The following is a 23,355-nucleotide window of genomic DNA, read 5'->3' as shown; positions in this document are numbered from 1 at the left end:
TCCAAGGAGAGGAGGGCCTATGAATGCGGAGGAGCCCCCGAGGAGCAGGTACTCAGAGCACTCACCCCACAAGACCGGGACCGACAGTCCACAAAGGAGCGAAATGGAGTCCAGGCAGAAGATCCAGGGCAGGCGGCGAAGAAATGGAACGGAGTCACATACCAAGGGTCAGGACGGGCAGCAGACGATCAGAAACGAGAAGACAAGCCAAGGTCAAAACCTGGAGATCAAGCTGAGGAGAGGATACAGGAAAGAAGGCAGGTACCGGAGCAGGGCAGGAACTTGGAGGCAAGGCTGGAACTCGGAAGCAAGGCAAGGCTGGAACTCGGACAAAGTGAGGCAAGAACTCAAAGGACCAAGCAGCAACAGAGGAGACTTGTTGCAAAGGCAATCTTGAAGACCAGCTGTGGGGTTTAAATATCCCTGCTAGGAGACATCACCTTCCGAGGCCGGGCTTGTTCTCCCGCCGCGGCCCCTTTAAGAGGCAGGGTTCCCCATGCATGCCCGTTAAGGGAGGCCCCGATGACGGCTGGAGGGGCCGCGTGGCCGACTGTTCACGGCCTGCCGCAGCAAGGGAGCCACCGGGCGGTCACCGGAGGTAGGGGGGCCTGGCCAGGGGCTGCCACGGCCCAGCACCGCAATATCTCATCATTGCACTAAGTAGACAAAGCAAAGTGATACAGGGATGAAATAAAATTGGTTGACAACTGGAACTAGGCAAGTCAAAATATGAAGCTGCAAGGGGGTGTGCTCAGGAACAACGTCAGAAAATATTTTTTAATGGAAAAGCTGTTGGATGACTGGAATACCCTCCCAGAGGAGGTGGTGGGGTCAAAAACAGTAACAGAATTCAAAAAAGTGTGGGACAAGAGGATAGAAATAAAGCACTGGGGTAACCTGCACAGAGTGTCAATTACAACCCAAAAAGCAGTGTCATGGTACAATATAATCATCGAGAAACCAATGAAATAATCTGCTCAGAGTGGAAGTTACAACCCTAGAAGACAGGCTGGGTGAGGGACACAGGGGAGCAGGGAGTGGCTGTAGAATTTTATATGGGAATTTGTATACCGTTATCTACCTAAAGTAGACAAAGTGTTGCTGTATAGACTGGATGGGCCATACTATAATGTATCATCATTTACAACGTTTCCTTGAAGGGGCACTGCTCCCTTGGCACTGGCAGAAAAAAATTTATTGTGGACAAGTGCAAAGTGATGCGCATAGGGAAAAATAATCCTAACTATATGCACACAGTGCTGGGCTCCATAGTAGGAGAGTTACCATTTAGGAAAAAAGAAAAACCAAAACCTTGGAGTCATTATGGACAGTGCATTGAAATTCTCAGCTCAGGGTGCAGCAGCGGTGAAAAAGCAAATAGAACGTTGTGAATTACAACTGGGAATATCATAAAGCCTCTGTACAGATCTGTGGTAGAACCTCACTTTTGAGTGTTACGTGCAGTTGTAGTTGCACCCATCTCAAAACAGATCTAGTGGAACTAGGAAAGGTACAAAGGGAGGGAAGGTTTTTCCTTATGAAGGAAGACTTAACTGGTTAGCGCTCTTCAGCTTGGAGAAGAGGCACCTGAGAGGGGGATATGACAAGACAATCATAAGTGGGGTGGAAGGAGCTAATATGGAACAATTATTGACGCTTTCAAATAGTATCAGGACTAGGGGTCCCGGCAGGTGCTGTGTTTCAGTCAACCTTGGAATTAGATGCTGGAGAATGCGGTCAAAGCCAGCATTATAGCTGGGTTTAATAAAGGCTTTCACGCATTCTTGGAAGTCAAGTTCATTAACGATCATTAGTCAGGCAGAATTGGGGATGGCCATCTCTTTTTTTTTTTTTTTTCTCAGCGTGAGCGTGATCACATGCGAGCGCTCCCTTGGTTTTGTTAAGTGTGCCGGAGGACAGATTAGTCTAGACTGCAGCCTTTTCTCCTCAGAATCAGCTTTATTATTCATAGCGTAACAGAAAACAGGTAGAAAGGTCTGCTTAACTCAGCAGTTCCAAATCACGCGTTCCAGCAATAGCGACCGTCCTGTTACAGGCGCTGCCTTCTCCTCGTTCCCCCAGGGCCTCTCTCTCTCCCCTTCCGGGCCTGCTCTCTTATTCCCCTGCTTAGGAAAACACCCTGGGAACCAAGATTCCCTTCTGGGCTGTGCCTTTTCAGGGGGGCCTTTACATTGAGCAACGAGGAACGGACTTCCCCCATTAGCAATGGGATGGGTACTTCCCGGTGACCTGAGCGAGATATTGTTCTGATCCCACAAGGTACTTCTTATGTGCTTACGGTTTGAAATCAAAAGGCTGCAAGTTCAAAGCAATACATTGTCATGTGTAAAAAAACACCACATGCCGTGGTGATGTGGAATACAACAGTGACACAATTTCTTTTTTTATGTTAAAGAACGGCTTGTTTCTAGGATTGCTGTATTTTCTGGTGTATGAGTCACAGGTTTTTTTTTTTCAGCTGTCTCAGTGACTGCGACTGCGACAATCTCTCTCTCTCTCTCTCTCGCTCTCAGCCTGTGCTGTTAACCTCGCTGATCAAATAGGTGCGTCTTATCAAAAGGTGCGACCTATAGAAAGGCGCGTCACGTCTACCAACATTTTCATCAAAATGGCAATTTATAGGGGGTGGCGACTTATACACCGGGGCGACTTATACACCAGAAAATACGGAACCCGATTAACCTCAGGGTCATGCTTAAAGACCAAGCCAAAATGCTGCAGGAAAACCAGCAAGTCTGCAACAGATTTTGCATTCGCCCCAGATTTACAGTTTGTGTGATAAATGCCCTCATTCAAATTACTATGCATTGGAAAACTATTCAAAAAAATAAGCATTCATGCTGCAGTTTTGAAATAAGAAAAGGTTTGCCTAAGGCATACATTTAGTAATGTGGACAAACATTTTGCACCTGCTATAGGATGCGCAAACAGGATTGCAGAACCTTTGCTCCAGTCTTTCAATCCTGACTTCAGGGGAGGGTTTTTGTTTTGTTGGGTAGGGGTAGGGGGCGGTTGTCTTTTTTTTTCTAACGCATAAACATTTTCTGGGCTGGATGGGGGATGGGGGGGGGGGGGGGTTTGAAGAAATCCTTCCCCAAAATATATTCAATACACTGAAGAATCAACTGCTTCTCCAATGCTTGTGACGGGGGGGCCTAGAGACAGAGCACAAGGAGGCATGAAGGGACCAGGCTGAATAAAACTGGGGATAAGAAGAAAAGTGGAGACAGAACGGAGAGCGCTGAACCGAGATTCAGGAGAGGCAGGGGGGAATGAGCTCCTCCCATTCCTCTGCCCTACAGCAGTAGTAGAAAATAGGAACAAGGAAGAGGAGGAATACGCAGCAGGGAGTGGAGAGGTCAGTGGTGGAGGGGCAGCAATACAAGGACCAAGTGGGAGATGAAGCCAGCCTGCCTGTCCGCTCATGAGGGGGCCAAGAGCGAGACTGTCATGGCTTCCTACCGCTTTCTTTTTTTTTGGAGGGGGAAGGAGGCAGCTGCCTCCTGCTCCTTTGGGATTCCAGCATAATTGGGAACCAGAGCTGGGATCTGCTGCCAGGCGCCTTCATTCATGACTAGCTGGGGATTTTTCCTCCTTGTTTTGTATCCCCTCCTTATTCGCATGGTTCAGTCCTCGCAGCGAAGGTCATTCCAGGACCCTGCAATCATGGGCCATACCATATCTGTCCACAGGGTATTACCTATTGGGGAAGGATTGAACCCAGTGTTCAGCAATGTCACTGGACCAGGCCTCACTGGCCCCTCTTACTGTTTTCTAAGAACATCCTTTCCTGGAAAACAGAACGCCCGCATGAGGACCTCAGGTTGAACTTTTAGCCCATTAAAGCAGGCAAACCTGTTGCTCCGATGACGTTCTCCTGAGAAACCTGCTATAGGGTCAAGGCCCATCTCTAGGTTTCAGCCAAGTCGTACGGCATGCAGCATTAACCATTTATCCGATATAGGTTTGGCTTATGAAATCAATCAGAAAATAAAGGAAAGCTCACTACGGTCAAATCGATGAGCTGTGAAAAGTCTCGGGCTAACCCTCACTCACTGCAATGGTTACTCCAGCAGGGTCTGCAATTCGCTCTTGCATAACCTGCAGCTCTTTGTCAATAGTGGCAAAGGTACTGGGGCGTGACTGCTGGCTGGGAAGGAGGCTACTCTAGAGACATCAGTTGCAGCTTTAGAGATGGGAGGAGAAAAACAATTTAGGTGGGAGGGGAGGTGGAGGTGGGAGGAGGAGGATGAGGATGGGGATGGGGAGAAAGTGCATATAGTGGAGTCAGGCTTAAGGGAGAGAGGGAAAAAATATGGGTTCGGGGGAAAGAGAAGAGACAAGTGTTGGAATCTGGCTTGGAGGAGGAAGGAGAAGAGAAAGTGTGATGTGGCGGATAGCCTCGGATTACCCACTAATCAGAGTAGGCAGCGGCCTAGGATGCCAGATCATAGGGGGCACCCCCCCTTCTGAGCAGTGCTGTTCCCCTGGACCCAGCCCCTAAAAGGCACAGGGGCAGGCCGGTGGCATTGGGGCTGTAAATCGGAATGACTGCTGGTCTGCTGCTGAGAGGCGAGACAGGACACCACCACTCAGGGCGTTGCTGCTGGAATGGAGGGAGATGCCCCTTCTCTTCACGGCACCACTATCAGAGAAGGATCACCATGCTCACACCCCCCCCCCCCCACTCTACCTGGCAGCCACATCCTTGGAGGGGGATTTCCCCCCATCATCACCACGTCAGCACCCTGGGGCACCCAACAGGCAAATCCAGTCCCGGAGGTGGGTTCAAATCTTCGTCGGGGAGGGACTGAAATAGTGTTGTTGGGTAGTTTGGGAGAAAGGTTCACAAGAGAGAGAGAGGGCAAGAGTGGAGCATGCGATTCTCAAAATATTTTGGTCAAAGACAAAAATAAAAAGTGGCTCTTTTTCATTGATAGTGGCTCAGAATAACCAGAAAACTCACTCTGGGGTCATTCTTCCTTCCTGCTAAGCCACAGTTAAGCAGGGGCTTTAACGCTCTTAAAAATCAAGGGTTGGAGGGTAATGGCAAATACAAAGCAAACTGGACCAAACATTTAAAGTCTGAGCTCCAGTTAGGCTATTAAATGCCAGGCAGCTTCGGCAGTGCTCAGCACCGGAAACGTAACTTAAGGAAGCACCAGGAGCAGGTAAGGACTGTACCTCATTTCTTCTTAATGTCGGAGGGAATAGGAGGAGGGTGCCCTGCCCAGGATTTAGGCACAAGGGGAGGGGGGGGTGAAGGCAGGGTCCAGGGTGAGAAAATTATTTTTTTTCCAAGAGAATTGGGGAAGGCCCGACCTGCGGACTCTGGAACAATCTGAATATTTAGGAGGAGATGAGGGGGTGCACGGCCTGACAAAGCCATCTATGAAATGTGGGTGGAGAGGGAGCAATTCAGGCCACAGGCGCCTTTACCTCTGCTCTTATTTTATTTGATAGTGCTACTTATCCAGATACTTGTGAGTTATCCCTCTGAAGGGCTTTGTCCTCTTGAAGTCCAGTTGCTTGCTAACTGAAGCTCTGCCTCCTACTGTCCACAAAATCACATTTTCCATTTTACTAGGTAGGTGGCACTACTGCTTTACTACAAAAGCTTGCCTAAATCTGTACCACAATCATATCCCGAGGTGGCGCCAGTTGCGACAAATTCGGGAAATCTGTCGGCACGTAAGAGCCCTTAGCACTTAAAAGAACATTTTGCAAACAGCGTGCAACTGTGCTTACCTCAAAAATAAATTTGGAGCTGCCAAAGTTCGTTTTTTGCTTCTGCCAGAAGTTATCTGGTTTGATGATCAGGGCAACGTGGATCTCTGCAGGGAAGGCCTCCTGAAGGGTCTTTAGCAAGGGCTTGATCAAATCCCACTTGGATCCCCTCATGTCAATAATAACAGTAAAGCCTCGCTTACATACATCTTCGCTGTAAGGAAGAGAGAAAGGCACGATAATTAAATTCTCGAATATAGTAATATGGAAGGTTAAGACAGAGTTCACATTTCCAGTATCAAATACTTCTCATTGGGTCGTTTGGCGCAGGGGAATATACATAACAATATACGTAAACAAATGTCAAATTATTAAAAGTATGCAGGTGAGAGTCTAAATTTGAAGTTATTCATCTAAATGTTAGATGCATCAGATATAGAGTTCATTTTCAAAGATAACCATACTTCAACCAGATACTTAAAATCCCACCATTTAGATAGGACTGAATTTCCAAAAGCTTATTCGGGCACAGGTACCTAGATCTGAAAGTTGGGCATGTAAGGAATCTTAAAAAAAAACCCCCAAAAAAACTGTTTCTATGTGCCTAAGTTCATAAAGATGTCTAAACTTAAGCACTCAGCTAGGTCGTCATCTTGGAGGCATAGCTTCCATTTAAATAGAACAATGCTAATTTTCAATGTGTTAGCAGCCTAAATTGCCCATAGCTTACTACACCAGCCACTTAGACGTTAATTATCCCATTTAGGTGTTCAATCTCATTAGCCAAAATTATCCTTCAAAAATTGGAAGATAGATCCATCTGAGGAAAATAGGAAAAAGCATAAGCATTGTGAAGTTAAGTGTGAAACATTGATAAGATAGGCAAAGAGAGAATTTGAAATTAAGTTGGCTGTAGAGGCAAAAACTCATAATAAAAATTTTAAAAATATATCTGAAGCAGGAAACCTGCGAGGCAGTTGGTTGGACCGTTAGATGATCGAGGGGGTTAAAGGGGCTCTTAGGGAAGATAAGGGCATTGCAGAAAGTCTAAATGAATTCTTTGTTTCTATGTTTACTAATGAGGATGTTGGGGAGATACCAGTTCCGGAGATGGTTTTCAAGGGTCATGAGTCAGACGAACTAAACCAAATCACTGAGAACCTGGAAGATGTAGTAGGCCAGACTGACAAACTAAAGAATAGAAAATTACCTGGACTGGATGGTATGCACCCCAGGGGTTCTCAAGGAACTCAAAATGAAATTTCAAATCCATTTGTTAAAATGTGTAACCTATCATCAAAATCATCCATTGTACCTGAAGACTGGAGGGTGGCCAATGTAACCCCAATATTTAAAAAGGGCTCCAGGGGTGATCCAGGAAATTATAGACCGGTGAGCCTGACATGGTTTAATGGAACTATAACACCATGCCAGAGGAAACTAGGCAATATAATATGCCCAAGGATTTTTTGTTTATTGTGTATACAATTTTATCAATACATACAATATCTAGGCATTGTGTGGGACACTTGTGCATGTACAATTGTTTAAAATCCAATCAATACAAACATATCTTAACTATTAAACCTACACTCATACACCATACACACCATTCATTCATAAAATCCTCAATGCATATACATTCATGTAAATATATACATCAAAAAACCCACTAACATGTTTTGTAATGCTCCAGACGAGATTTCTCGTTTCGCCTGCATAAACAGGCTTCTTCAGGGAAGCTCAACAAATTTCACACATTAGTATTAATATAATAATGTTTACAAATCAGTTTTCTTAATGTGATTTAATTATTGATGTTCCTCCTGCCGATCATGTATCACAAATTAACATCGTTTCTTCACGGAATTATGTCATACATCTCTCAATGATGTGCATAAGGTCCCCACACTGCCTCGGACCAAATTCTAAAAAGTTTTTTTCCCCGTTTTTGTACACCTTCAATGAGTTACCGGCGTCTAACTTGCCTCTCACAGGTATTTTACTTGTATTTTTACTTCAATATCTGAGATGCGTCCAATAATGCTTCCAGCCTGGAATGTCTGAGACTGGTTGCTGTTAACAGCATTGGAGTCGGCAAGGATGTGGCAAAGTTTTGGAATTATAGCTCAATTTGAAGGTTCTTAGACTGGAATTTATGGCAGATGGGTCTTTTGAAGTGAGGAGGCATTTAAACAGATTCCTGGTATTGCCACAAAGTTTCGTCTTTGGATGCATCTCAGATATTGAAGTAAAAATACAAGTAAAATACCTGTGAGAGGCAAGTTAGACGCCGGTAACTCATTGAAGGTGTACAAAAACGGGGAAAAAAACTTTTTAGAATTTGGTCCGAGGCAGTGTGGGGACCTTATGCACATCATTGAGAGATGTATGACATAATTCCGTGAAGAAACGATGTTAATTTGTGATACATGATCGGCAGGAGGAACATCAATAATTAAATCACATTAAGAAAACTGATTTGTAAACATTATTATATTAATACCACTGTATGAAATTTGTTGAGCTTCCCTGAAGAAGCCTGTTTATGCAGGCGAAACGAGAAATCTCGTCTGGAGCATTGCAAAACATGTTAGTGGGTTTTTTGATGTATATATTTACATGAATGTATATGCATTGAGGATTTTATGAATGAATGGTGTATGAGTGTAGGTTTAATAGTTAAGATATGTTTGTATTGATTGGATTTTAAACAATTGTACATGCACAAGTGTCCCACACAATGCCTAGATATTGTATGTATTGATAAAATTGTATACACAATAAACAAAAAATCCTTGGGCATATTATATTGCCTAGTTTCCTCTGGCATGGTGTTATAGTTCATACATTAGACAGAGGTATTGCACGAATGTAATGTACCTGTTATGGTTTAATGGAACACAGTGAGCATGGATTTACCCAAAGGAAGTCTTGCCTCACAAATCTGCTTTATTTTGAAGGGGTTAATAAACATGTGGCTAAAGGTAAACCAGTGGGTGTAGTGTATTTGGATTTTCAAAAGGCGTTTGACAAAGTCCCTCATGAGAGGCTTCTAAGAAAACTAAAACTTGTGAGACTGGAAGATTGGGCATCGAAATGTCAGATGAAATTTAATGTGGACAAGTACAAGGTGATGCATATAGGGAAAAAAAACCCTTGCTGTAGTTACACGATGTTAGGTTCCATATTAGGAGCTACCACCCAGGAAAAAATCTAGCATCATAGTGGATAATACATCGAAACGTTGGCTCAGTGTGCTGTGGCAGTCAAAAAAGCAAAGAGAATGTTAGGAATTATTAGGAAGGGAATGGTTAATAAAATGGAAAATATCATAATGCCTCTGTATCGCTCCATGGTGAGACTGCATCTTGAGTACTGTGTACAATTCTGGTTGCCGCATCTCAAAAAAGATATAGTTGCAATGGAGAAGGTACAGAGAAGGGCGACCAAAATGATAAGGGGATGGGAAAGCTCCCCTATGAGGAAAGACTAAAGATTTTGGGGCTGTTCAGCTTGGAGAAGAGATGGCTGAGGAAGGATATGATAGAGGTCTAGAAAATCATGAGAGGTCTTGAACGGGTAAAAGTGAATCAATTATTTACTCTTTCGGTTAATAGAAGGACTAGGGGGTACTCCATGAAGTAAGCAAGTAGCTCATTTAAAACTAATCGGAGAAAATTCTTATTCACTCAATGCACAATTAAGCTCTGGAATTTGTTGCCAGAGGATGTGGATAATGCAGTCAGTGTAGCTGGGTTTAAAAAGATTTGGATAAGTTCTTGGAGGAGAAGTCCATTAACTACTATTAATCAAGCTGACTTAGGAAATAGCCACTGCTATTACTGACATCAGTAGCATGGGTTAGACTTAGTGTTTGGGTACTTTTGGGGAGTTGGAGCCACCTCGGGAGGAAGTTCCACCAGCACTAACCCCCGCTCAACTTTACCATTTTGGTAGCACTTTTTTGGGGGGGGCCAGCGGCCCTTTAAGTCATGGTGGTCCCTTGAAGTTGGGACCGCCATTGCCATCGTGTTTGGCTGCAAGACAAAAGAACACAACACATAGCCGCAATGTTTTTTTGAGGGAGGGATCCCTTCCCTGGAAAAAGATCTCAGCTTGTTGCATCTAGAGGTAAGTTTGTACCTGAGGCAGTGGAGGGTAAAATGCCTTGCACAAGTTCCCAAGGAGCTCCAGTGGAATTTGAACATTGGATTCTCTGGCTCACAGCCCCCTGCTCTAACCATTAGGCTGATTTTCAAACCATGCATACATGTTCTTATTGAAACAGAGGACTGAAACTTGGAGCAAAAAGAATTTTCCATAAATTGCTATGCTGTAACCACACGGCCAAGGAACGAAATAAGTGATGCAGAGCCAGAAATACTGCAAAATGAATTAGGATCTGAATCAAGAAATATGATTATTACTTAAAGAAAAGAAATGACATTACAGAAAACATTTATAGTATCAAGTGGTCAAAGCACAGGCTGCGTGGGAATTAATCAGACGCCTGAAGAATTCAGATAATTCAAATACATCTTTAGACATCTACATATTCAAACAATACAAACTTTTTATCTACAACGGTGATAAAATTATTGCTAGAAATTAAAAAAAAAAGCTATAAAACCGCTCCCAGTCAACCCACCTTCTTACTAACGTGCTTTATTACTTGGTGAAGGGTTAGACAAATAAATGGTATTATATTTAGAGATTCAGTATTTTGACAATTCCATCTGGCTATCTAAAGGAAAATCACACCTCTGGACCACTTATTAATTGCAGATGACCATCTTAAAGATAAATACCAAGAGGCCAACATTCAAAGACCTAGGTGCCTTAGTTTAGAAACCTAAAGTTAGGAAAATTTTCAGCTGACATACTACTACTACTACTACATTACATTTCTAACGCACTGTACAAACACCAAATAAGAGAAAATCCCTGCTCAATATAGTTTATAATCCCAGGCTTCAAAATTGAGCTGAAAATCCTCTCTAATTTCAGAGGCCCAAAACCGAGGTTCCAAAATTTAGGCTTGCCATTTATTTGCCTACAACACTAGGCACCTAACCTATTTCCCCTGACCCTGGTCCCACCCAGATTTCAGGCACATAAATTTAGGAGCCTAGGGAAAATAGGTGGCTAAATTTAGGCACTCAGCTCTAGTCAATTTTCAAAGATGCCAAGTTAGGTGCCTAACTCCCACAGTTTGATCCTTAAACCCTTGGAAAACTCACCCCCCCAGATACTTGCACATATAACTGGTCCTGCTGGATATGTTTTAACTACTGCTCACACCCATCTGGGGGTAATTATCAGGAGAATTTTCATGAATAAACCCCGGTCTGCGCATGTAAATCTGCTTTTGGAAATTAATCGGGAAGTAATCTGGGAAAATTTACATGGGATATAGGATTTGGTGTACACCTTTCCCCAGATTGACAAGAGGAATTCTTATGGGCCGGAGTCAGGTTGAGGGAAATATTTACATGTATACTGGCGATTTTTGCAAGCGTGTATGTAAATGTGCAGGTGGTAAGTTATGCCTGCTCAGCAGCAGGTTGTAACTTGTCGCACGGATGTCCCCAAAAAACTTTCAAAGCGGACTAATGAAACTTGGGGCTAAAGTTTGTGGAAACTTTGTACACAGTGGCTTTTTGAAAATTACCCTCCCTAAAAACTACACGGGGAATGGTGCACATAAAAGCAAATGCAAAAGCGACTTTGCACACCCTTTTTGTACACACTACGAAGAGGTTTTAGGGGTGGAGCTAGGGCAGGGACATGATTTACAAGCATACTTTCCATTTCCAAAAGGATGCGCGTCAATGTACAAGCACAAAGCTACACCTGCTTCCGCGGTGCGTGCAGGTCAGCAATGGTTCTGTGCACACCCCCGAATTATTCGTACTAAAATCGGTGGGTGAAACGTACCCACAGATTTTTAGCCTATGGGAGCTGTTTTATGTGTATAACTTCAATGCAATCTTTTGGAAATGTAGCTCAAATATGGTGAATGTATATCGCACATGCACTTTACAAGCCACTCAAGTCAACAAAAAGATGTTGGATATGCTGCCGCTGAGCTTACACAGCAGCTCAAACCAATGCCATTACAATGTGCTGAGTTTTCAGGTTCATTAAATCTGTGGTTTCTCTGTACAAAGCTGTTAATTAGACTACACGTTAGCGTCAACAGTGATGGTACTGTTTATGTCTTAGAACAGGGCTAAGATCAATCGGCTTCCTGTAAGTCACTCCTGGGCTGAGGCGTCACTTAATGCCTCTCCAAAGTGTTGACTTTTTTTTACGCAAATGCAGGTCAGTTCTTGAACTGCACGGTCTTCTGCGGAGATTGCATTCAAACAAAAACAGAGAAGCAGCTGTTTTGCGGCACTGGCGTTTGTCCATCAGCGAGGAGATGCACTTGTGTTCAAACCGGTAAAACACCCATGTGGCAAACCTGACGCCACTGTGTTCCCTTAACTTCACGCCATCATGTGGATGCTCAAACCTTTTTGTTTTTTTTAATTTCCGCAGTTTCACAAAGCATTAAGCTCAAAGGAAATATCACTAAATATGAAAATGAAACATTTCTTAGCATCTAGACAGATGAATCTAGAACCAGTAGGTTGTGCACCTCTACCAGCAGATGGAGACGGGGCAAAGCTGACATCACAGTATATACACTCCTGCAGTGACATCAGCCTGCCAGTATTCTCCGTCTCCAGCAGATGGTGGACGTGCATCTCCCTACTGGGGATTGCTTCAAGTTTTAGAAGGAGAAATAAAAGGAAATGTAATTCGCCCCACTCTCCTGCGGTGATACTAAGTGGTCCCTCCCCCAGTTGGTGATTTCCATGGTCCCTCAGATGAGTGTCTTGGTCTGGTAGCTGATTTTTTCAGACTTAGCTAAGTCTGTTATAAATCTGTTATAAGTCTGTTAAAAAAAAAAAATTCCTTATTGTCCAAGTACTTTTTTGTTACTCTGTTCTCATTGTAAGCTGCCCAAGAGGTAGTCCAAGTTATTTATTGTTAGTTTTTATGTTTCATTGTAAGCTGCCCTAGAGGCATCAGTTTGATTTCACTGTAAACCGGTGCGATATGTATATTATACAGGAACATCGGTATATAAAAATTAAAAAAAAAAAAAATAAATAAATAAAACAGCTGAAAGACAGTGGGTGCAGGAAGCCAAGCGTGGCGATGATGGTTTATGCCCTCTCCCCCCCGCAGCCGGAGACCAGCTCTGTACTCAGCTGGGAAGGGCTGAGCTCTTTTAAGGCTTAAAAAAAGTAAAATACAAAAATAAAAAGAGAGAAAGACAGAGAAGAAGGACTGTTTGTAAGACATTTCCCTACCTCGGTCTCCATGCTCAATGTGCCATTCCGGCGTTCATTCCCGCCCCCGAGGGAGGTTAAGCAACATGGGCAGCCTGGAGACATGAGCAGCCCATGTGGGCTAGGCCCTGCTGTGGGCTTTTCTTTGTGTGCCTTGTGATAGGCCATTGTGGCGCTTTTGTGCACCTTTTTCTGCACGTTAAGACTGCCCTCTTCAGGCCCGTCTGTGAGTGCATCTGGCTGTGCGTCCAGGTTGTGCATCCAGTTTTTGGTCACTTAATCGGATGCCTGCTTGGGCATCCAGGTGATAGAGGCTTTCGAGTTAGGCGCGCGCTTGCCTGTGCACACAATTTAAGTGCACTGTTGTGCGCTTAAGTTTGGGACGCCTAGCGTTGCAACACCTAGCTTGGGGGCGCCTAAATTTTGGGTCCCTAAATTTTGGATACGTATATTCTACAGCGTGAATTCAGCTAGATCGCACACCTTCAGTCACCTGTTAAGCGCACTGATAGACTGATGGCACCTATGGCTAAGAAACCTAAGCGCCTTTCCCTCTGTGCTGCCTGTCATATTTGGGCATCTCAGCCTGGCGTGTCCTCTAATTTGTGCCAGCGCTGCTTTGAGGCTCAGGGAGAAGGATCTTCCTCTAATTTTGCCAAGCCTGGTTCTTCCCAGCCTGATGACGGCCTGGGTAAAGACGTGTCAAGAGGGACACCTGACCTTGGAACTCCCTTACCTGGCTCATCAGTGGGGGAAGGTAGCTCAATGGGCACAACACAGGTACCTTCTGATTTTCGCATGGATCCTTCTGCCTTTTCTTGGGTAGAATTTTTTCAAGGATTGCAATCCTTTCTTCAGGTGCAGTCCACAGCCACGTCCAATCCTGTCAGATCAGAGTCACAGATGGTGACCTCTCACTTGCCCGGTACTACTGTTAAGTGCCGAAGTACACCTAGATCGGCAGCAGATCCTCCTGATAGGAATCCGGATAGCATGGATGATGAGGCGGATCCTGATTCTCTGGAGGATGGGGAATTTACTTTGGGACTGGAACCGTATAGGACTATGTTGCAGATCTTTCATAGAGAAGAGCTACCGGCTCTGATTTCCCAAACATTAAAGGTGCTGGGAGTACCTGGGGCAGATTCCATGTCCGAGTCAAAGAAAAATCCCATTTTGGTTTCTTTGCGTAAAGCCTCTTGTTATTTCCATTATGGAGGCCATTCAAGAATTGATTGATCTTGAGTGGGGTGCCCCAGAGGCTAATTTCAAGGGGGGTTGGGTTTTGGAAGGCCTGTACTCCCTGGATCCAGTGGTGAGAGAGTGGTTGCCTTTCCGAAAGTGGATGCTCTTCTCTGTGTCGTCTCCAAGTGGATGACTTTTCATGTGGAGGGAGGAGCGGCCTTGAAGAATATGCACAATAGAAGGATTGAGGCCATCCTTAAGTAAGCATTTGAAGCAGTGGCAATGATCTTGCAGATAGTTTCTTGTTGTTCTCTGGTGGCTTGCTCTTTTTACTTCTCTCTCAGGAGATCAATGAATCTGGATTGAATTCCAGAGCAGTTATGGAGCCGACAGCCACCTTTTTGGCAGATGCACACTGCGATTTGGTCCGCATCCTAGCCAGAGGGGTGAATTCGGTAATAGCAGCCAGGTGTCAGTTATGGCTGAAAAATTAGTCGGCCGATGCGACCTCCAAGGCTATCCTTATGAAATTGCCCTTTAAAACCTTGCTCTTGTTTGGGAGCAAGTTGGAGAAACTGGCTAGTAAGTGGAGCAAAACCCCGATTCCTCAGTTACTAGAGGATAAGAAGCAGACGTCACGTCACGCTCCTTTGGCATGAGAGGACATGGCAGGGGATCCAAGAGTTTTTGCCCCCAGAGAGAAGCAACCTTTCAGAGGACTCGACCTTTCGGTAGGTTTCAGACTTTTCATCCCAGACAGCCCTCCCGAGCCTCCCAATGAAGGTTTGCCAACCCACCCCCAGGAACAGGAGATAGCAGGGCTCCTCTCTCTTTTATCAGAGGTGGGTTGAAATCACATCGGATCACTGGATCCTGGAAGTGATACAAGAGGGATATGCACTGGAGTTCACAGTGTTCTTTGGGGTGTGTTCATGGTGTCTCCCTGCCATTCTCTGCAGAAGAAGCAGGCAGTGGAGTGTACATTCTCAAGGCTCCTCAGTCTGAGGGCTGTGGTTCCAGTGCCCATGTCTCAAGAAAATACAGGTCGATAATCCATTTATTTCATGATGCCCAAGAAGGAGGGCTCCTTTCATCCCATCCTGGACCTCAAAAGGTTCAACTGTTATTTGTGGGTGACATTTTCACATGGAAACATTGCACTCAGTGATAATGCGCATGCAGTCGGGGTAATTTCTGACATCCTTGGACCTGTTCGAGGTGTACCTGCATATTCCCATCCGACTAAAGCACCAATGTTTTCTGTGAGTCGCAGTTTTGGGATGCCATTAGCAGTTTTGGGCACTGCCTTTTGGTCTGGCCACTGCACCCAGAACCTTTTCCAAGGTTATGGTGGTGGTGGCGGCAGAGTAGAGAAAGGATGGGATCATGGTACACCCTTATTTGGACTAGATGATTCGGGCCAAGTCTCTGGAAGAGAGCCGCCTGGTGACCTGCAAGGTGATTTCCCTTTTGCAGGAGCTTGGCTGGGTGGTGAACCTGGCCAAGAGCAGTCTTCCGCCTTCTCAATTGCTAGAGTATCTCAGTATTTGTTTTGACATGAAGCAGGGCAGGGCTTTCCTGCCGGAAGCTCCTAATCAGAAGTTGATGGTGTAGGTGCATTTGTTGATGAACACTATATGCCCAACAGTGTGGTCCTATCTGCAGGTACTCAGTTTTATGGCAGCAACCTTGAAAGTGATGCCTTGGGCGAGGGCACATATGCATCCTTTTCAGTGCTCCCTGCGTCTTGTTGGAGCCCACAGTCTCAGGACTATTTGATTCAGCTCCACTTGTCAATGGAGGTTTGTTCTCAACTACAGTGGTGGTTACAAGTGGATCATCTAAGAAAGGGAGTTTCCATAAAATCACCTGACTGATTGGTACTCACGACAGATGCGAACCTCCAGGATTGGGGAACTCACTGTCAAGAACTGATGGTGCAAGGGCACTGGAGTGTAGAGGAGTCTCTTTGGAATATCAATTGGATGGAAGCCCGGGCATTCCGGTTGGCATGCTTGCAGTTCAGCGGCAGGTTACAGGGTCGAGCGGTCCAGATAATGTTGGACAGTGCAATGACAGTGGCTTACATCAATCGGCAGGAAGGAACCAAGAGCCAGCAAGTGTCACAAGAGACAGAGCAACTTATGGAATAAGCGGACGTGCATTTTTAAGAGATCTCGGCCTCACACCCTGCAGGAAAAGACAATCGGGTTGATACAGTACAGTGCGCTCCAACGGAGCACACTGTTAACCTGCCATTGGACGTGTGTTTTCCCTTACCCTTATTCAGTAAGGGGCGGAAAACGCTCCGGGCCAAAAGGAGGTGCTAGGGATGCGCTAGTGTCCCTAGCGCCTCCTTTTGCCCGTTTCTACCGCCGGGCCTCATTTAAAAACTGAATCGCGCACACAGGCGAGTGGCCTGTGCGCGTGCCAGGAGAGCGGGCGTTCCCGCGGACTTTACTGAATCGGCCCGAATGTGAGAGCAGACTTTCTCAGCAGGGAGAATCTGGACCAGAAGAATGGGTATTGTTAGATGAGATGTTTCAGCTGATAGTGGATCGCTGGGGCCTTCCATTTCTAGACCTGCTGGAGACTTTTTGCAATGTGAAAGTTCCTTGATTCTTCAGTCACAGGAGATATCAGAGGTCCTTGGATATCGATGCTCTTGTGCTGGAATAGCCAGAGGACAAGCTGCTGTATGCCTTTTACCTGTGGCCCATGTTGGGCAGCATGGTTCAGAGGGTCGAAGGTTACAGAGAGATGGTGCATCTGGTGGCACCAGATTGATCCAGGAGACCATGGTATGTGGATCTGCAAAGGTTCCTGATAGGCTGCCCCCTCCAATTTCCAGCACACATAAATCTGTTGCAGCAGGGACCTGTTGTTCATGAAGATCCGACTCAATTTTGTCTTACCATTATGGTCCTTGAGAAGGCACAGTACAGGTCACCCCTATACTTAGTTTCCCAGACCGTAAAAGTCAGGGCCCTTGTTGGTTGATGTCTGAATCTAATTCTACTTTTCCTCTTTTACCCCTGCCGTTGAAGCAGAAAGCAATGATGGAGTTGCATCAACAGTATGAAGGCTTATTGGTTAAGGGTAGTAACCGCCACACCAGCAAGTTACCCCCATGCATTTCCATCCTCTAGCCTTTAGGGATCCACAGTGTTTATCACATGCCCCTTTTAATTCTTTCACGGTTTTTGTCTTCACCACCTCCTCCAGAAGGGCATTCCAGGCATCCACCACCCTCTCCGTGAAGAAATATTTCCTGACATTGGTTCTGAGTCATGCTCCTTGGAGTTTCATTTTGTGACCCCTAGTACTACTGATTTCTTTCCAACGGAAAAGGTTTGTCGATTGTGCATCATTAACTCCTTTCAGGTATCTGACGGTCTGTATCATATCTCCCCTGTACCTCCTCTCCTCCAGAAAATCAATATTTAGATTCTTCAGCCTTGCCTCATAAGTCATTTTGATGGAGACCCCCAAACATTTTAATTTTCATTCTCTGGACCGCCTCCATCCTGTCTCTGTCCCTTTTGAAATATGGTCTCCAGAACTGAACACAGTAGTCCAGGTGAGGCCTCACCAAGGACCAAGTGGATTATTACCTCCTTTTTCTTACTGGTTATTCCTCTCTCTATGCAGTCCAATATTTTTCTGGCTTTAGCTATTGCCTTGTCATATTGCTTCGCCATCTTCAGATCGCTAGACACTACCACTCAAGGTCCCTCTCTTGCTCCGTGCACAACAGCCTTTCAACCCCCATCACAACAGCTCTTTTGGATTACCGCACCCCAGATGCATGATTCTGCACTTCTTGGCATTGAATCCCAGCTGCCATATCTTCAACTACTGTTCAAGCTTCCTTAAATCGCATCTCATTCTCTCTACTCCTTCTGGCATGTCCACTCTGTTGTAACTCTTAGCATCATCCGCAAATAGACAAACTTTACCTTCTATCCCTTTCGCAATGTTGCTCACAAAGATATTGAACAGAACCGGTCCCAACACTGATCCTTGCGTCACTCCACTTAACACTGTTCTCTCTTCAGAGTAGGTTCCATTTACCATTACACGCTGTCTTCTATCCAGCAACCAGTTTGTAATCCATGCCACCACCTTGGCGCTCACTCCCTAACTTGTCATTTTATTCACAAGCCTCCTATGCGGGAACGTATCAAAAGCTTTGATGAAATCCAAGTAGATCAAATCGAGTGTTCTTCCCTGATCCAATTCTTTAGTCACCCAATCAAAAAAATCAATCAAATTTGTCCGATAGGACCTTCCTCTGGTGAATCCAGGCTGCCTCGGGCCCAGCAATCCTCCTGACTGTAGATAGTTCACTATCCTTTTCTTCAGCAGAGTCTCCATCAATTTTGCCACAAACGAGGTGAGGCTAACCGGCTATAGTTTCCAGCCTCCTTTCTGCTACCACTCTTATAAACCACCACCACTCTTCTCCAATCACTTGGCACCTCTCCCGTTTCCAGGGAGAGGTGCCAGGTCATGCAGCGAACCCCACCAGCACATCTCTGAGCTCCTTCAGTATCCTGGGATAAACCTCATATGGCCCTAAGGCCTTGTCCATTTTCAGTTTTCCTAGCTGTTCCCATACATTCTCTTCTGTAAATGGAATTTCATCTACCCCCATCTCCATCTATGGTCTTATCAACCAGCAACAATCCTTCTCCAGGGTCTTCTTTAGTGAACACTGAACTGAAGTATTTGATTAATATTTCCACCACTTCTCTATCTCTTTCTAGACAGTGCTCCTTGTCATTCGAGGTCTAATCATTTCCAAACGATTAGACCACCAATAAATGGGAGGAGAAGAGAAAGATTTAAAAAAAAAAAAAAGGCACAAAGGTAATTCTTATCTAAAGGAAAATAAAACCAATAAGCGGCTTAAGTTTATTAGGCCCAGAGTAACTCCGATGTGATTGCACCAAGATCTTCAACCATGTGGATTTTAATTTAGAAAGGGAGACACTGCAATCTCACCCGACAGGAAGGCTGAAAGTTGCAAGGGATCAAAAAAAACAAACCCCCAAATCCTCTTCCTTGATGATTTACTCACATTCACAGGGATACCACAAAACAATAAACAAATCTAGTTGTGACTGAATAACTGAAATTGCTTTCTCTTCTTTTGAGCAGCACGAGACAAATCAAGCAAAATATATATTTTACATCCTTTCGACAATGAATAATGGTGGCTACGGTCATATTTTAAAAGCAATTCCTCATCTGAATTTAGTGCTAACTAAACCAGCAAAGTAGCTGAAATTACTGAGTCAGAACCTGAACTTTCCCAAATTTAAGAAACATCTAATCTATCAAATGCTGAAGAGAAATGATTATTACCAGGTGTCACTTTTTTACCCAGAGGAATATAATACATTTTGAGACATGGGAGGAAAAGCTGTAGCTGGACATTTAAAAATATCCAAGGCATAATTTTTTAACATTTCAGAAGGTGACACTAGTTTATCTCTGCAAAAATTGATCAGCTGCAAATTTCAATACTGAATCATGATTCCCAAATTCTCACATTTAACATGCAATATTGTCTTTAATGAACAAAAAGTCAATAGTTTCCAAAACTGCTTGAATTAGCTGTCTTATCCCAGCTAACTGATCATCTAGAGAGATACAAGGTGCCTGACCCACATCAATACGGATTTTGTCCCCTCAGCATCAAAATTCTTCTCCTGTCACTTACTGATTTTCTTAGAAGCGGTCTTGATAATGGTCAACAATTCATTCTAATTTCTCTCGACGTATCCGCTGCCTTTAACACCATAGATCACAATATTTTCATTTACCATTTACAGGAATGTGGCATTTCAGGGAATGTCCTCAAATGGTTTTCCTTCTATCTCTCTGAACATTCCCATTTTATAACATTCCAAAATTCTTTTTCAGATCTATCTTCAGTGAAAACTGGAGTTCCACAAGGTTCTACTCTCTCTGCTACTCTGTTTAGTATATATCTTGCTCCAATTTGTAAAATTCTGGCCACTCTAACAGACTGTTTGTGATTCAAATCCGTTCTACATGGCAGGAAACTCAAGATTTACATAACATCTGCTTTTCAACCATCAAAAAATAGTTAAATATCAATAAATTTGCCCTCAATATGGCTAAAACTGAATGTATTGGCATCCATAGTCATCAAGCTTCTCTTAAGGATAAGTCTATAACCCTCGATAACTCTTCTTTTGCCATTAAAACTCAAATTAAAAGTCTTGGTGTCATTCTTGACAATATGTTCTCTTTCCGTCTGCAGATCAAACGTTATATCACAAGGTTTCTATAGACTCTGAGTTCTTTCAGGTCTCAAGAAGCTCCTTCACCCCTCTGATTTTCGTAGTTTTGCAAGCCTTTATTTTCCCCATTATAAACTATTGTGATAGCTTATATTTGGGGACCCCATCTGCTATTCTTCATCCACTCCAGTTGCTCTTAAATTCACGCCTGAGAAAGAGCGATCACATTACCCACACATTGATTGAGCTCCATTGGCTACCTGTTCAGAAGAGGACCAAATATAAAATTTGGTCCTCTTCTGAACAGGTAGCCAATGGAACCCTCACCCTCATACACAAAATGATGGAACCCTCACCCTCATACACAAAAAAATAAACAACAACAAAATGAACTGGCTAAACACCGCAATACACCCATACCCCACACACAGAAGTCTCAGGTCTTCCAACACTGGCCTTCTCTCCGTCCCCAATCTCAAAACTGCACACCTCAACGCAACCCGCAAACGAGCTATATCAATAGCAGGCCCTACCCTATGGAACTCCCTCCCCCCCCATCTCAGAAATGAACCCTCATCGCAAGTCTTTAAAAAACATCTCAAAACATGGCTGTTTATAAAAGCCTTCCCCCCTGACCCTTAACCTGCCCGATCGCATCACTCCCTCCCCCGCATGCATCTCACCCTCCTTTCCGCCCTTCCATGACCTACCCACACACCCCATTCCCCCCCCTGACCTCCCCCCCCCTCCAATCCCATGCCTCCCTTAAATCAATTCTGATACCTAAATTATATTGTCACCAAGTCATAATGTATATATGTTTTATGCTATAATTTTATTTTTTCCATGTATATTTGTTATAATTGTTACCATGTTACAATTGTTATCATGTTATAATGTAAAATAGGGCGGACCCCGCCCTTTTCTCTGTTACCTGTAAACCGATGTGATATCTCGATCGAATGTCGGTATATAAAAGAAAATAAATAAATAAATAAATAAAATGGGAATGTTGATTTTTAAGCTTTTAAATGACCATTCCTGTGTCTGGGCCATTGTGATTTTAAAATGTTATCAACCGACCAGAACTTTGCGCTCCTCTCAAAAAGGGTTCCTGGAGATTTCTTCCCCACGAAACACACGATTACACACACCACTCGTGAAAGCGCCTTTTCAGTTGCTGGACCTACTCTCTGGAACTTGTTTCTTATTGAACTTAGACAATGTGATACTGTTAAGAGTTTTAGAAAATAAATTAAAACCTTTCTTTTTAAGTTAGCTTATTTTTAGTTGCTTAATTTATTTAATCTGTTATTGACTATTTTATATTATGATGGGTTACTTTCTTGTTGTTTTAATGTTATTTATTTTAAGGTTTTAAAATGTTATTTTATGTTTTTTTAGCTAATTTTAAGTCTTCATGATTTTGTATATGCTTTTTTTATGATTATGTATGTTATTTTGTTCATTGCCTAGGCCTTTTTGTGTTAAGCGATTCACAAATCCTAATAAATGTAAATGTAAATTACATAACATGCGATTTGCTATACTAGGTCAGACCAAGGGTCCATCAAGCCCAGTATCCTTTTTCCAACAGAGGCCAATCCAGGTCACAAGTAGCTGGCAGGATCCCAAATGGTAGATAGATCCCATGCTGCTAACAACCAGAGATAAGCAGTGGCTTTCCCAAAGTCTATCTGGTTAATAACAGTTTATGGACTTCTCCTCCAGAAACTTGTCCAAACCTTTTTTAAACCCAGCTATGCTAACTGCATTTACCATATCCTCTGGCAATGAATTCCAAAGCTTAACTGTACATTGAGTGAAAAAGAATTTTCTCTGATTTTTTTAAAATGTACTTAATAACTTCATGGAGTATCCTCATGTTGTCATATATTTTTAAAAGAGTAAATAACTGATTTACATTTACCTGTTCTATTCCACTCATGATTTTATAGACCTCTGTATTATACCCCCTCAGCTATCTCTTCTCCTAGCTGAATAGCTCTAACCTCTTTACCCTTTCCTCACATGGAAGGTATTCCATCCCTCTTATCATTTTGGGCACCCTTCTCTGTACCTTTTACAGTTCAACTATATCATTTTTGAAATGTGGCGACCAGAAATGCATACAGTACTCTATGTGCAATCTCATCATGGAGTGATACAGAAATATAACATTCAAAGTTTTATTCTGCATTTCTTCCTTAATAATTCCTAACATTCTGTTTGTTTTTTGACTGCCACTTCACACTGAGCCGAGGATTTTGAAGTAGTGTCCATGATGACGCCCAGATCCTTTTCCTGGTTGGTAACTCCTAATATGGAACCTAACATCATATAACTACAGTGTGGGTTTCTTTTCCTTATGTGTATCATTTTGCACTTATCTGCATTAAATTTCATCTATTTGGATATCAAGACTCCCGGTTTTACAAGATATTCCTGCAATTTCTCACTACTGCAAGTGATTTTAACAATTTGAAATAATTTTGCATCATCTGCAAATTTGATCACTTCACTCATCATACCATTTTTCAGATCATTTAGAAATATATTAAAAAGAACCAGCCACAGTACATATCTCTGAGGCACTCCACTGTTAACCTTTCTTCATTAAGAAAAAATGTAACAGACTGGTGAAGCAAGATTTCTTTGTGTAAATCCTTGCTGGCTGTGTCCCATTAAACCATGTCTTTCTATTTTCTGTGATTTGTTTTTTTAGACTAGTTTCAACGATTTTTCCTGGTACTGAAGTCAGGCTCACCAGTCTATAGTTTACTGGATCACCCCTGGAGCCC

General features: G+C 43.6%; 1 protein-coding gene across 2 annotated transcripts in view; it reads right to left on the bottom strand.

Annotated features, from left to right (window-relative positions):
• Nucleotides 1-23,355, bottom strand: part of KALRN (kalirin RhoGEF kinase) — a 1,195,491-nt gene that overhangs the window by 747,665 nt on the left and 424,471 nt on the right. For both annotated transcript variants that reach the window (XM_029605245.1, XM_029605240.1), the window contains exon 4: nucleotides 5,770-5,962. In XM_029605245.1, the coding sequence (XP_029461105.1) occupies nucleotides 5,770-5,962 (193 nt within the window). The remainder of the gene's footprint in view (nucleotides 1-5,769; nucleotides 5,963-23,355) is intronic.

This window comes from Rhinatrema bivittatum, chromosome 6 (genome assembly GCF_901001135.1).
Source record: "Rhinatrema bivittatum chromosome 6, aRhiBiv1.1, whole genome shotgun sequence".
NCBI lineage: Eukaryota > Metazoa > Chordata > Amphibia > Gymnophiona > Rhinatrematidae > Rhinatrema > Rhinatrema bivittatum.
The sequence above is the reverse complement of the archived record's forward strand: the minus strand, read 5'-3'. Positions and strand labels throughout refer to the sequence as shown.